At 39.5% G+C, this 15,978-nt stretch overlaps 1 protein-coding gene across 3 annotated transcripts in view; it reads right to left on the bottom strand.

The window, feature by feature from the left end:
* The window catches only part of OSBPL11 (oxysterol binding protein like 11), a 40,208-nt gene that overhangs the window by 7,254 nt on the left and 16,976 nt on the right, over positions 1-15,978 (bottom strand). For 2 of the 3 annotated variants that reach the window (XM_063161675.1, XM_063161674.1), the window contains exons 3-9: positions 15,258-15,433; positions 14,380-14,459; positions 13,452-13,634; positions 9,507-9,708; positions 5,565-5,710; positions 3,434-3,574; positions 931-1,429 (exon numbers count right to left, since the gene is read on the bottom strand). In XM_063161675.1, the coding sequence (XP_063017745.1) occupies positions 931-1,429; positions 3,434-3,574; positions 5,565-5,710; positions 9,507-9,708; positions 13,452-13,634; positions 14,380-14,459; positions 15,258-15,433 (1,427 nt within the window). Of the gene's footprint in view, positions 1-930; positions 1,430-3,433; positions 3,575-5,564; positions 5,711-9,506; positions 9,709-13,451; positions 13,635-14,379; positions 14,460-15,257; positions 15,434-15,978 lie in introns of those variants that run through there. The other variant, XM_063161676.1, reaches the window with a different exon arrangement.

Raw genomic sequence — 15,978 nt, 5'->3', positions numbered from 1 at the left:
TGCCAAGAATCTCATTAAATACTACAATTTTTCTTTGTATTTAAAGATTAGTGAGTTTGATTCCTATAAAGAAACTAAAAGCATAAGATCTCCCTCTTACCCTTACAAGGAAACAGACAACACCTAACTGCTGCCTGCCCCAGCCCACAACTCTGAAGCACAGTACCTCTGGGTGTCTGGCATCAGCACAAACAACATGGGAAATCCTGAAAAAAGTTCTGATTTGATAAAGAGATATCAACTTCAGAAATTATCTGTACACTCAAAGATGTGCCTTTCACATACCCTGGCATTCCCTTGGTCATTCCCTTGCCCAGAGTGTAATTTATATGCAAGTGCCTGGAATCTGTAGGTACTGGCCAAAATACACATAGGGTGGGAGAGGCTGTCTCATCTTGTTCAGTAAATACTAATAACTAATGCAAAATTACAATTTGAGGGCAGTTACCCTTCACTGTCCCTAAAAGATCCAATTTTTCTAGTTAAAGAAAATCAAAATGTGCAATACACATGAATATTAAGAGCAATACACAGAAATGCAACAACACTTCAATCTAATAAATGTCTGATGCAAATTAATTTACAAATCATAAATATCAGTTTACATTGCACTAACTGACCTTTGCTTAAAAGGCAATATTTTATTTCCAAATATAATCCTGATTTTTGGCAAAGCATAAACCGTTTTTTCCTCCCGTATGAAAATCTGCTGTATGCAGTGACGATTTGTATATCTTGAAAATAGTATCAAATTTCCCATCAAATTTGATATTTTAAGAAACAAAATTTTATTTAAAATTTTATTTAAAATTTTATTTAAAATTTTATTTAAAATTTTATTTAAAATTTTATTTAACAATACTAACATTGCTAACAAATTTGTATTTTAACAACCCTCTAAAATGAACAAAGGGCAGAATTTACACTCACCCTCGCCAACCATCGTCACTCCTATTGACATTCCTAGGAATTTACTTTTTGTCCAGACGTGGGCGTTGACACACATGCTCCTCTCCACACACTCAGCATAAAACCCTGAGACAGGGGGATGGTGGGACACCTGCTCAGCCACGAATTTCACCGTGTAGCAGTCCGGCTCCGCTTGCCCTTCCGCATCTTTGGGCGGAGCGAGCTGCTCCGAGGCGGAGTGAGCAGAGCAGTTGGTGCCGGCCTCGGTGGCCACGCTGCTCTTGGGCAATCTCCAGGAGCAGTGGAAGGTCTCCCCGATGATGGGGTTGTAGGGCTTCTTGGCGATGGCTCCCTTGCGGCCCTCGTGGAAGGAGGTGAGGTAATACTCCACGAAACGGATCATCCTCTCCTCGGGGCCGCCGCCGTTGGTGATGGCCACAAAGAGATCGGGGTGCGACATGAAGTCCGCGTACATCTCCAGCAACGAGCGCTTCTCTAGAATGAATGTGGGAAGAACCACCTGAAAATGAAAGAAAAGCCGTAAGCCAAAAGCATCTAGTAAGGAAAACAGAGACAAGTGTTTTATAAGAGAAGGCCTTGGCAGGAGGATGCTGTCCTGCTTGGGACATCACACTTTCAGAGTGCACTTTCTTGTTCCTCTTGTAAGATGCGAGCAAAATCCAGTGATCTGAAGCTCCAGAAAAGCAATTTACATGGGAAAAAAAGCCCAGTGAGTACAAGTGGTACTAAAGAGGTTGAAAGGAACTGAGCATCAGGTAAAAATACCCTAAGACATGAAAGACCTGCAAAGAGATAATGTGTCCCATATATGTGTGAAAGAGAAAACAAGCATGAAGGAACTCAAACTACAACAAAGAAGGTTCAGAGCAGAATTTAGGAAAGGTATGGTCTAATGGAGAGGAAAGCTGGGAAGCTATGCCAGCTCTGAAGAGCTTGCAGAATCTCTCTTCACACAGCAAATGGGACAAGCATCCATGAGAAGGAGCATAGGATGGGGTTATCCTGTGCCTCTGAGCAGAGGTACCTTATACTTTCACAGTTACATTCAACCCTGTCCTTCCTGAGCCAAGGGCAGCTCCCTGGGGTGAAAGGCTGTGGGTATCATCAGTGTTTTCCTTCTCTGCAGTAGGAACAAGCCCCACACAGCTAAACTTACATAACTGACATAACTAACTGTTGTAAACAGCAGCACAGAGAATCTCAACCATGGGATCAAGACAATCCATTGAAATCAGATTTAAATCTATTTCAATCTCTTCTTCAAAGAGAAAAAGCACAGATGTAAGACATCATAGCCATTCAAGTTAAACTGAATATACTTGCCATGCTGTTACAACACTAACCTTGAGTATTAAGTGACTTTTCACTACAGCACCCTGATAATTGAATCAAGTACAATTCTAACAACTTCATTACCTGCTTTGAAGTCAGATTTATTAACTTCAGTGTTTGCCTCCTCTGAAATACACATAATTCTCCCTACACAGCCAAAAGTCACCTGGGAGACAGGCTTGACAATTTATTTCAACTAAGAGCAAAAGATACCCTAAATCCAATCTTCAATGTAAGTGATAGAGTGACTTCATCAGAGTCTTGTTAAGCAGCAGGGGTTTATGTCTGACCCACGGACAGCAGGGCCTGCTCAAATCATCTTTTCATTTTGCCTCCCAAGCTGTGAAACATAAGCTGCACAATACAAGTGTTTCTAGGGGCTATGTAGCTAGTGCTTAAAAACATAGGTTTAAAAAAACCCCAATAATCCGTAACTCTATTTCAGAGTGTTTTCTTCATTCCATGCTACTGTAAAATCCATTTTTTTATTTCAAAGTGCTTAGTGCTTATGGCAAGAAGTCTTTACAAGAATGAATTGAACATAAGCTGGTAGCAGCCTGATTTTCCCAGATTTGCTGCCCAAGTTGTCTAACAGCACCTGAGTGTTAATTTTTCCAAGCTGCTTGCTTTTGAGATCTGCACTCAAGTGTTAAATCCAATTCCCTCCAGCATAACTTTGTTCTTGCCTGCTTGTGAGCAAACACAGAAATGAGAATAGGAAAGAGGTTTAAACAGGCATCCAAAGATAGATGGGGGAACCAAAAGAAAACTTCTTTTCAGAAGCAGCATGGACACAGGTGTAGGGTTATACATGTTGTGTGAAAAAGCATTATCAAGATAGAAAAGAGATCATGAAAAGAAAGCAGAAAGATAAATATGAGAAGGCTGAAGAAAACAGCATGAAAAGACTAAGGTTCAAACACTGGAAAGAAGACAGGCCATCACAGGAAAGGCAGCAGAAGCACAGTAGAAAACACAAGGAGAAGGTAATAAAAAAGAGAGTCAGCACATTTCACCTAAACCTGTCTCAACCTGGGACATCAGATATTGAGACCTGATGTTGCTACTGGCCACAGTTTCACATTGAACTCAATACTGCTCAATACAGGAGTTGAGTTTTAAATGATGCCTCACTTTTACTGCAGCCAATTCTCACACTTCAGTTACTTACTCTTGTTAAGTCCATGCCAAGTTTCAGCTGAGACAAAAGATGCAAGATAACGCTGCGCTGCTCTTCCACCGCTCCTAGGTCATCTTCCTTATCATCACAGATATCCTCCAGCTCCTCATCTGGATTTATTTCCTCAGGTTCCTGGAATAAGAGCCATAAACTTTGCTCAAAGATGTGACTGGCCAGACAGTATTCAAAAAGGACTTCATATTGTATTTAACTGTCTATGTATGAAAAAAGGCTAAATAAACCCCTGCAGAGAGCTACACAATGGAATCTACACCCAAGATAAACAGCTGAAGAATTTGAATGGATATGAAGATAACTCAATGCAGATTCCATCTGGAGGATTCAGGCTCAGATTTCTCACCCTCTCTCATATGGGTCATGGAAAAAAAGAAAAAAAGCTTAAAAGAAATTCCTGTAAGTTTTGTGACTTCACAGAATGTCAAGCATGTAACACACACACAGAAACAGCAAACCAAAAGCTAGCAGCAATTCCAACCACCTCAACAACCCCCTCCACCTCCACACCACTTCAGCCTTTCCAGTGCTGCCCTCACTACTCCAAGGGCTGTATCAGACTGTAGTTCTGAATTCCCTGACTACCATCACACCTGGCATCTGCAAGCTGGGCTGCACAAGCATTATCACGTTGCAGTGAGGGGAAATATGTAAAAGTGAAAGAAAAAAAGTAACTTTTTAAAAGCAGCATCAATAAAATAACAAAACTCCAGGCATACACACATACTGCAGGCGCTCCTGTCTGTGTAACTAAAGCAGGCAGACTAGAAATTATATCTGCACTGTTTTAACAACCACCACAGCACAAGCAGAAAGCCAAGCACTTCAGGCAGGAGGGATGCTGGCACTGCTAGGGCTCTGAGCTGCATCCTCTTGGACAAACAGCTGGAGGGAGGCAAATGCAGAGGGGAGAGGCACTGGATGCCACAGGAAGGCAGCAATTTGCCTTTGCCTAAGCAAAGCCTTTGTCCTGGAGCAGCTGCCCTGGCTCAAGGCAGATTTATCAACACTCAATCACCAAAAGCAGGGGGCCAAGCCCTCACACAGGGCTCAAATCCTGATGACAAGTGCAGTATCACACAGGTAACTCCTTTGCAAGAATGTTGTTCTGCTCTCAGAAATAAGGGAGTTGAAAATACCTACAGGGAGTGATAACACCTGTCACACCTCAGATACATGACGTACTCAAACTGTGACTGCCTTAATTATTGAAAGGAAGGAATTAAGTGATTTAGTTGAAAGCTCCTAGTTTTGTTTCATCTTTTCTTTTTTTAACTTAGTAGAAACTACTCTGACCCATTTAAAAATCTATAAACTATAGCAATTGAAAATAATTCTTTCCATTTCAATTTTGCTTTAAGACAGCCCAGTGCTATTGCAGAGATATAAAACAGCACATTATCTTTTCACAGTTACACAGTCTCAGCCAAACAACTGTGTGAAACCAACTAGCATAAAGAGGATGTAATTATGATTTTCTAGCTTAGTTAGGAAAACATGCTCTTCTTCATAATCCCTGCTGGTTTTTTACTTCACTGTTTTGCAATTCAAATCCATTTTGTCAGTTATAATGATACAGACTGTAGCTGAAAATGATACAGACTGTAACTGTATTTCAAATGTACTAAGACACCCCACAGTCAAATGATGAGAGTTGCTCAGATTAAGAAAAACAGATGCAACAAGACCTAGAAAAGAAAGGGAAATGTAATAGCTGAAGACCAGCAATTTTGTCTTTTGTCTGCTTAGGCAGTTCTTCTTGGGACTATTTTGAGAGTGTCACAAATTTTATTTAGGCAGTATTCCCTTGCATTTCATCTAAAACAAGTAAATAATGAAGTGCAAAAACCCTATTTCATTGCCTTGCATTACCACCCTAACTGGCTCCCTCCACTTGACAACAAGTTACATAAAGCAGCAAAAATTTGTTGAATAAACAAGGTAGAGAGTTTCACTTACTGCAACTGTCCTCACTCCTCCTCCTACACAACTAACCCTAAGTATGAGAGCAGCTGTCATTAAATCACTTCCACATAACACGATTGAAACATTTACAGGTATTCCTCCAAATAATTCCCCGCAGAAATGGGATGTCACATTACCTTACCCTTGTTAGCTGGCAGGGCTCTGCAATGGACTGCTCTTCTCTGACAGATGCTGCCTTGTTTATCTCTGCTGGGAAATTCTGAGCTGCTCCATTTTTGAAGTGGTTTGCCAGGGATATCTTCGGTTCCAACCAACTGATTGTCGTTCCTGAAGCAAAGGAAAGTTTGCGCTGAAGCTTGCTCATCCTCTGCGAGGTCAGCAAACAGCACTTTCCAACAAAAGAACTATTTCTTGTGGAATAAGCCAAAAGCAGCCAATTCCTCCTGCAGCCAATGCCTCCAGCAGCCACGAAACAAAGGTGGTGCAATGAGACACCACCTTCAGTGATCATTAGCACAAACACTGGGATTGGCGAGCTGTAATACATGCAACTTGGACTGGAGAAACTAGTTGGTGTCATGAAAGGCGTAATCAGACACTACAGGAGGAGCCTGGTATCATGGGAATGTTAAGCAGCCCTTACACTTCTCTTTAGCTGGTACCAAAATTAAAAACAGCTTTCCACTTATCAGCTTCTAAAACCCAGCTCTGTCATACACTAAAAAGACCAAAAGCAGTAGTTTTGTTGCCACTGTTTTCTCTGGAGAGGGTGCTTGCCTTTTCTCAGCTGCAGAGAAGGCAGGCACACACTGTTGAATAAATAATAGCTGTCAAAAAAAAAAAAGAAAAAAACAAACCTGCAGGGCTTGGAAAGCTATTACCCACCTGATGATTCCAGCATCTCTAGTTACTCCCAGTTAATTTATCAGAACGGGTCGGGTTCCTCATTAATAATACAAATGTTCCATTCTTTTTCAAAGGGCAATAAATGTACAGGTGATTCCAATCAGTTTTTACTGAAGAATACACAAACTGACAAACCATCTTGGCTGGGTTGCAAACACAGAAATTATCAGGAAACCTGAATTTCTACCACGAGATAGCAGTTCCCTGTGCTATAGTAAGACACCTATACTAAGGTGTCTGTTGTCTCTTCCCATATGATACACAATCCTTTATTTCCAGACCCCTGTTACCTGCAACTAGGTCACATCCTCAACCAAAACAGGCAGAGTAAGCTTAATTCAGATTAACAGCAGCATTTCCACCAGGAAAACACAGGAAAAAAGTCCAGCTTTGCTATATGAGACAACTTTTCCACAGCCAGGCAGCTTATTTTCATCATTCGTCACTCATTAATCCACTACATCACAAGAAACAAGAATTCCTGACCATACCAAATAAAAGCTATTTAAAGAGAAGTTTCAAAGTAAAAAAAAAAAAAAAAAAGATGCTCAAAATGCTGCTATCATATCTTTTTGAAAAGAGTTTACTTGTCCTAAAAACCTCTCCATGACATCTGCTTTCTAAGCTGTAACTTTCAACATGCTAATCTCTAACTGCATGTTCTAGGCTGCATTTCATCCACACTCTCTGCCTCTGTATTAGCTTGAATTTACCCAACAGCCTCCCTTTAATATTTTCTATCAGCTACATCTAAAATAACCTTATTTGTTACATTTTCTCTTTATTTTTTGCTGTTAAGAGGGGTTTTTTGAAAGATTTGAGCTACTACCTGTGTCTGAATCCTTGTGAATGGACAAGATACCACCTTAAGACTTCTCTTCCACTGGAACAGCACATACAAATCTGCTCTCAGCTGTTTTGCATAGGCACAAGCCATTCTCCTTACTTGTGACATCCTCCTCCCCTACAGTCCTCACCAATTGCTTTTCAAACAGTTGTCAGCACTTCCTCCCTGGCACACTGCAGACCTCTTGAGTTTTCACTTCCTACATTTTTCTTCAAGAGTTGCAAATTGCTGTTGCACAAAAGCTAACAGGTGGAACTTTCTTGTTCATCTTTAAGTTTGTGATTCAGAACACACTTTGATGTGTTGGGGCAGTATTTTCAGTCTTTTGATTGCTTTATTTTTTTGTTTGTTGTTTGTTTGTTTGTTTTTTTTGCCATCTAATAATCTATAGTAAACTGGCATTCTTACAGTATTTCTAGTCCTTGATTTTTAAGCCTGGTTGCACCAGTTGAACCAGAAGTATCCCTCCTTAGTCAAGAGGAGAAATCCAAGCTAAATGGATTTAAAAATACATAATTTTTAAAAGTTCTTGGCAATCCTTGAAAGGAACAAATGTATTGCAGTGTCTTGAGAAAGGCCACAGCAGGGGGGAGATGGAAGGCTGCAGAAAGACACATGCATTCTTTTAATGGTCTCTTTTAACTCTGGCCCCAGTAATGCATCATCCAATCTGCTGATCCTCTCTTCTCCATCCATCCCCCCAGGATATCACTGGAAATCTTCAAGATTTGGACATGTTCAAGCAGTATTTTTAGATTCAGCCATAACAGGCAGATACCAGCTGAATAGCAGCCAGTGAATTAAAGCTTTTCCCTGCATGGTTTAAAAAATTAAAAACCTACATCACTTGTCAAAAAATCCCCAAACCAAAATTATCTTCTTAAATTATTACAGTGGTCCTCATAGGACCCTACTTATGCCCCCAAATACAAGTCAAAAAACCACTTTAGTAGTGCGTATGTGAAAATGCCAAAATAAAAATACTTCTGATGTGCATCTCCCACAGTTATGCATCAACAGTGAAAAAATTCACAGAGAACAGGAAGAGTTCTTTCAGCATAACTTCAGAGTTCAGACAAATATCTCAAGAATTGCCATCCAGTTTTTTGGGTTTAAAATGAAACTCTGAACTGAAATACAGCAAAAAAACTAAATCAATCTATTCACATATTCTCTTTTAATGCCACTGGTGATTTCAGAATCAGAAACACTTTTAATATAGTTTTAATACTTTTGTGTAACATTTTTTTCATCTTGGAAGTTAAATTAATTACAGCTCAGAAATAATATGCCAAGGCAAAGCAGACACCACAAATATCAGAGGAATATGGGATAGATAAGGAGAGAGACAATTTATGTGTGTTCTTTGTTAGACACTTACTACATCTACTGATCTGTTGTGCAAAAGAAGCATTTGAAAATCCTACAAACCTCACAAAAAGCCACAAAGCAAACACATGAAAAAAGGCACAATAAGATGCAGAAGAATTTACAAACAACCACAATCACATTCAATTCCATACACAGCACATGAATCAGGTAGAACAATTCCACTAAGCTCTTACTTGCATTGAAGTGATCAATTGTGCAGACATGGCAACGTATTTGTCTGCTGCCTGAATGCACATATTCCACACTGATGAGCAGTAGGGTTTAGGGGGTTTTTGTTTGCTTATTGAGGTAGTTTATTGAGTAGTTTATTAGAAGAGATTTTCTATTTTTTCCCAACCCTTAAGCAGTTTTCATTTACTTACAAGTGCATTCTGGCCTCAGAATAGAATACAACACTTCTCCTTAGACCATGGTTTAGACTAAGGCAGTAACTCAAAACAAGAATACTGATATTTAAACAGTAACAGTAAAAATCAGTGCAAATTTAGAGTTTTGCATTTTAATGCTTAACTGGAAATGGAAGCTACACACATGTAAATACCAATAACAGGTATTCAGTGTGCAAAAAAAGAATTAAAAAAGCATGGCATTTGGCAGAGATGTAGTGGACACATTGTAGAATCTGCAATGTCATCAAATTCCCCCTCCACTATTACAATTATATCCCCAGGGCAGTCTTTGTGTTGGGGTGCCTGACATAGTTTATTGTGTTGTGAGATGTTGCACAACAATTAGATGTTACACCTATGCAGCTGCTGCCACAGACTTCCTGACAGAATAAATGCTTAAAAAATATATATTCAACATGCACAGAGTTCCACCCAACACAAGCTGAGGTCTGGAAAAATTCACAAGAAACCAGACAGTCAGCAGTTTCCTTTGCCCATGTGTTAGTGGAATGAACACTTCTGCCAGGAAAGGATTTGTATTTGCTGTACTTGAACCAGAGTTCTGCTCTCTGTGAGCACCCATACCCACCTGCTGGTAAGGAGCCCTTTTGTTGAGAAGCATGCTGTAACTGGAGAATATGGAAACAGTCATTTAAGCAGTTCATGGTTGCCATGGAAGTTGCTTTGAGCATCAATAGGTCCTGATCCAAGGATGTAAGGTGACCGGAGGCAGGAAGGCATTCTATGCTCCTGATCAAGTCTCTCTGCTGGCCCTCAGCCTGAGACATCATCTGTCAAACAAAACAGTCACTTGTCAGGTGGTAGAAGTGTTGTGTGATACCTGCTCAGCTGTGCTCGCACAGGTTTTGGGACAATAATAAAACTACAAGGTAACAGATAGATGTAAAATTAACTATTGTCCCAGGTTTTGGGACAATAATAAAACTACAAGGTAACAGATAGATGTAAAATTACCTGTACTTTTTCCTCTTGACTCTGAGAACTACTACTACAGAGTCATTAAATGCATGGTGAATCTACTCACAAAAATACATGGCACTTTATTAACAAGCAAAAGAATATCAAAGTGACTTTAAAAAGAAAGGCAAAGATGAATTTGAGTAAGACACTTGTTGCAGTAAATATCAAACACTTTCATGCCCAGTTGATAGGGATGGGGGTGAGAGGGGAATTGCAGGATTACAAATATATGAAAAATATGAAAGCTAAAATCCTAAGGCATCACCCACATGCACTCTGTGTGAGAAGTAATTAAGCTCTGTGCTCTGCACAGCCTGGAATAGGATCTACTGTCTGCGGGCATCAAAGACTTTTTTCACTCCCTGCAATCAGAGGTGCAGTATTTTAACAGAGAAGATCTGTATTCTTCATTTTGGCTCAAACCAAAAAGGATCTTCATTTATTGCCTGCATTGACACCACACTGATTATCACCATCTCAGCATTTACTTTGCAAGGAGGGAAGAAAAGCCAGCAGGATTTTCACCTTCATTCAGTGTTCAAATTGCAGCTGTCCTGTGCTGTTGTCATTGTTCCCCTTGCTCTCCTCCCAAGCTCCTTTCCTCCTTCACACACCTGAATCACAGAACTCCACACACCTAAATCACAGAATCTGCCCCCATGAGGTACAGGGGCAAAGCACACCAGCCATCAAGCAGCACTTCCCTCTCTATTTTCACAGAAAGAAAATATTACCTGATTTTGAATCACAGGGATGAAAACAACATCTTACACATGCTAGTCCCCTTTCTGTGGAGGAACAAGCACTGCCTGCAATCATTGTGTGTTCTGGTAGTGAAGGTAAATGCAAGGACAGATTGATTTAGCAGAGCAGCAGCAGAATTCCTTTAAAAAGCCTTTAAAGAAAGATGCATTTAACTGCTATGCCACTAGGTAGCTTTTTCACTCCAACTATTTAATTCCTAATCAGTATCTGACTGACTTTTTTTTTTCAGTACTACTACCTGCAATCCCTTCCAGGAACTGCTTTAAGATTTTATGCAATACTTAAGGAACGTGAATTCACACAAGTTCATAGTACATGATCTTTGGAACTTTTAAGGGCTTGGCTCCATAGCATTCCAAGGTGTGAATTTACAAAGCAGTGGCTCTTTAAAACTGGTGTTAACTGTGCAGAGCCAGCCTTAGCATATACCAAGAGCAACAGGGCAGAAAGCTACTAAAACATTTAGTTATAGATAGCTTTGCCTACGCAAACACACCAGCTGCTATCACAACATGTGTCTCATTTTTCTCCAGTCACAAGTGTGATAAAAGCCTTTCTGTGCACTTTTTTCCAACTTTGAAAAGGTGTGCTGGCTTAAAAAGAAACTCCCACAAAAACCCCACAGATAATCAGTTGACAAATCACCACAATCCTTCTGGTGACCTTTACTGTTAGTAATTCACCATGTGGCAGGCCCCAAGCACTTCATTCCAGTACCAGACAATAGGACAAGCCATGCTATGCTTAACTATGAAGTTTAAAAAGGCACATCTTCCCTTTCAAAGGACACACTTTGAACAGTCTTAAGGTTTTTCTTAGTTCTACACTCAGCACTGAGAAAAAAAATAGTGCCAGGAAAATAAAAGCACAGTGACTAAAAAGTCAAAATCTTGGAAAAATACAAGGCCATTGTTTTCATTTGCAAACACACAGACACCTGCATTTAGTGCAAGTTAGCAAAAAGACCTTCTTAAACCTCCTGCTTTGCACAGTAACCACGTCAGCATCATGACATTCAGCCAAGAACAAGGGGCAGGTAAAGGGAAAGGGACTGCCAAGGGAGACTCAGATATAGTGCCATTCATGGGGAAATGAAAGAAGGTAAAATTGTAGTATATTCTTTGAAAGAAGTTGCTCTTCCCACAGCTTTTCAAAATGAATTTCTAAGTGTTCAAGCTGTACCATGCTCAGGGGTAACAGGCACACACCTGCCCTTCAGTATTTTAATAATATCTACAAAAAAGTAGGCATTGTATCCAAGAAGCATTTTAGCTTAAAAAAGGAAAGCAAACTAACACTCAGAAGAGTCAGCACTACTGAGGATTCTTCATCTGTACAAGTCTAAAGTTTTTAAGTTGATAAATAGTAATGCTGTGCCACCAAATTCAGTAGCAATCAGGAGAGCGTGAAGAGCTTCCTGTGCTCTTTGCAATGCCAAGAAAAGTCATTCCACTTTATTCCAGTTACAGGACACAAGCCACTGCTTCAGTGCTCCAGCTCACACATACTCCTCTTTCCTCCCTGAAATTTTGTATGCCATAATGATGTTGGAAAATTCAAAAAGTAAAAAAAACATTTTGGAAACATTTTGATTTTCCTGAGTACCTAGCAGCACTTCACAGGTCTCTGCATTAGCACTATAGGAGACTTTATTGCTGTAAGAGGATAAAAACAGGATGGTAGCAATTATCCTTTTGCAAGGCATCTGCAAGAACAATCTGCTGTGGAGAGAGATTCACAGACCCCGAGGTTTAAAGAGGCAATCATCTTGTGTAAACTCCTGAATAATTACACCACAATAGCTGATATAAATCAAGGCACAATGACAGCATGCCATACCAGTGAAAATATCTGCAACACCCAGTTACTGGAGAACTTACCACAGTGTTCAGCCACATATTTTAAGGTTAATGAGGCTCATATTATACAGCATTCTTCTATTCCATTTTTTCTAAGTTCAATTTCTAGCTATTCCTGCTTCTTGTATCTTTATTTGCTAAATTAAAAAGCTCTCCATTAGAAATTTATTTTTGCCTAGAAATATGTCACACCACACTAACTACAGTTAACATTAAAATACTTATTAACATTAATACCACCACTAAGTAACACAGGCTTGCAATGCATTATCTTTAGATAGGCAAGATCCACCCTGGATATATTCACAAGTTAAAATCAGCCAGTATCAGTCTGTTCTGTCAGTCAAGATGGAAAGGTAATTATTTCTGGATTTTTCTCCCAAAATACACTACACCTAAACATATGGTGAAAAAACCCCAGGCATCTGAATTGCTCTGTGTTTAGCCACACCCATCCCTAGAAAATTTGTCTAAATGAATCAGCATAGCAGAAAATGGTATTAGCATTTTGAAATATCAATCATTACCAACTTCTCCCTGGTCATAAGAGATACAAGCTTAGTCAGCTCTTCTATAGCTTGACAAGGGAAGAAAAGTGTACAATAGAATCATAGTATGTGATGTTATATCCCATAAGGATATTCCCTTGTCACTTGTAGTGCTAGGACTTGCAAAGACGAGAATGTGGTTCTACCTTCAGCATCTGGATCCCACTGCAAAGTACAAAATATAAAATATACACCAAATATACACCCTCTACTTCTACAATTAGCTAGGATCAGCTATTTATCCTCACACAGCTGTGCAATAATAGCTTAGGACATGTTACTGACAATATACCCAACTAAGAATAGCAGGTTTCTTCACAACCTTACAAATAATACCACAGCAGTCTCAAAAAACTGCAAGGGAATTTAAAGCATACAAACCTCTCTAACATCCACAAGGTGATCTGGCTGCATAATGGGAACTCTTTTTCCTGTTGGCAATCTGTGGTGTCCAACATTGAAGAAGGAAATTGCATTTTGACTGGGTCTTCTCTGCACACCAGGAGAGTTGGCACTTCCTTGGGATGCAAGAGAGAAGCTGCGAGATTTCAGAGGAGGGTTGTTCTAGTGAATAAACAAGCATATTGAGAAACATTTACAATTAATCCTAATAACCAGCAAGTGTTCTAACGTGAAAGATACAGCAGAACATTTATAATAATAAATGTTTAATTTTTTTATACAGTAAGGAAAGATGTCACAGCCCTAATAATGCATTAGTAGCAAATGCTAAATATTTTCCACTGTCTGCTTCTAGCTGCTCTCTTTTATAGTCTAATTAAGAACAATCTGTGAAACGAGATGGATCAGTAACTATCACTTCTCTGACTTGAAAATCAGTCCTTGATCTGCAACAGCACCAGAAAATGACTCCTAATAGATCCTGCAGGGATAGAGCTGACATTTAAAATAATGGAATTTCATTCAGAGCTATTAGTTCTACTTATCTCTTACAACAAAATCAGCTGATTGTAACTTAAAAGCTAGATTTTATTCAGGTATCAGAACAGGTGTTATGGCAATCAGGAGGTTCTGTAAAATACACTACACATATATCCATACATGGTTAGCAAAGGGAAACAACAGTACTCAGACAAAGTGTTGAGGACTTTTTTCTCAAACATGGGAATTCACCCTAAATTTATCTATGGGCTGCTGAGTGGTTTTTAGAAAAATAAAAGGGGTTAGAAAAAAAAAATCAAAAAAAAAGGACCACTCCCAAAAAGGAAGGGCTTCAATAACACTGAAGTTGTATTTGCAATACTCCTACCACCAGGCAGATTTTTGCCCATGAGAGCACCAGTCATACCTTTCCAATGGCCTCTGTGTGATGCTGGGTGCATATCTGTAGCCTGCTAACCCAGTGCTGCCGCTCTTTAGCATCTGTAGCTAATAAAGCAAACCAAAAGGATTCTGTTAAATGAAGATATTTCAAAGTATGGGCAAAAAAACCCTGCTTCATTCTTAAAAATCACAAGACTAAGTGCAAAGTAATTTTAATCTAAAAGTCATTTGTCTGTAATAATTATAATGTTAAGTTTAACATAAATAGTATATGCTTTCTTTTCTCTTTATGCTATTTTTAGTGTTACGGAATTAATTTTAAAACATCAACAAACCACAACTACCCTCACAAATATTGTAATCTAACAGCATGAAACATTTTCCTACAATAAGAGTAAGGTATTCCAAATTAGAAAATTACAGCAAGTCCTCAAGGGAAGAAATACTCAAAGTCATTAGCCTAGATTTCTGCAGTTTTCAAAATCAGAGAACAGGCTTTCATAACCAACATAAGGTGGCTCACAAGCTAAATAATTAGATTTTCTGTGAGCATCACCACAGTATTGCTGCCTACAATGATTTAGAAAACTTTGAATCAGAGCAATGAAAGGACGGTACACATGAAGATTAAACCCCATTCTACATATATGAAGTCTTCTGAAGGTCATGAAACCCAAACATTATGGAGCTATCCATAAATACAGAGCATTTCTAGCTAATAAATACAGAGCATTTCTAGCTCAACAGTGGGATGGAAGTCTTGCACATGATTTTCATGGCAGCACTTTGCCAACCAGGCCCTCTCTCTTTGGCCCTGCAGCCAAGGCCAGCCAAGCAGCCCCAGGTGAGAGCCAGGACTGTCCCCTGGTGGAAGGATGCCCTGCCCAAGCATCCAGGTCCTACCTCTTAGTTTGTACTGCTCCCCACTGGCTGCATTGACTGTGAAGGTGTGAGAGTCTTCATCACTGGGGGAGATGACAGCTCCAGCCAGCTGCAGGGTGCCTCTGGGCTTCAGGTGTCTAGACTGCTCATTCACAAAGTACTCCAGCAGGCCAGCATCATTGTTTAACACAAAATACCTGCAAGGATAGCAAAGCAAATACACTAAATAAAAACAGTTCCTTTTCCTTTTTCTTTTTTATGTGCAGGTGGTGGTACTGGGAAAAGTCAATACTCTCATCACAATTTGCACAGATGAGATTGGGACTAAAAGACTTGTGTCAGAAAAACCCTAAACCTGTGAATTATGTCCCCAAGATGGCAGAAAAATTAATTTCTTGGCATTTTTTCTCTTACAGCACAGGGATTGCACAACAGAACAACATACTCACAGAAGAACATTATCATAAAATTATAGGAATCAAAAATTATATCCCGAAGCATTAGGGCTTAATAAATCTTTAAACTACATACATTAAAACAGCCCCAGATACAAAGGAGCTGAGATGCAAAACCATGAAACTGAAGCAATGCCAGATTTTTTTTTTTTTATGGAACTGGACATTATGCTTCAACTTTCACTTGAGTTTAATGCTGAGTACATTGACATGAGTCACTCCATGCCAGGGGCAGCACAGGTGGCACAGTGTGGTACACTAAGGACTTTTCTCTCCAACATTAATTT

This window comes from Melospiza melodia, chromosome 8 (genome assembly GCF_035770615.1).
Source record: "Melospiza melodia melodia isolate bMelMel2 chromosome 8, bMelMel2.pri, whole genome shotgun sequence".
NCBI classification, from domain to species: domain Eukaryota; kingdom Metazoa; phylum Chordata; class Aves; order Passeriformes; family Passerellidae; genus Melospiza; species Melospiza melodia.
This window is presented reverse-complemented; position numbering and strand designations above follow the sequence as displayed.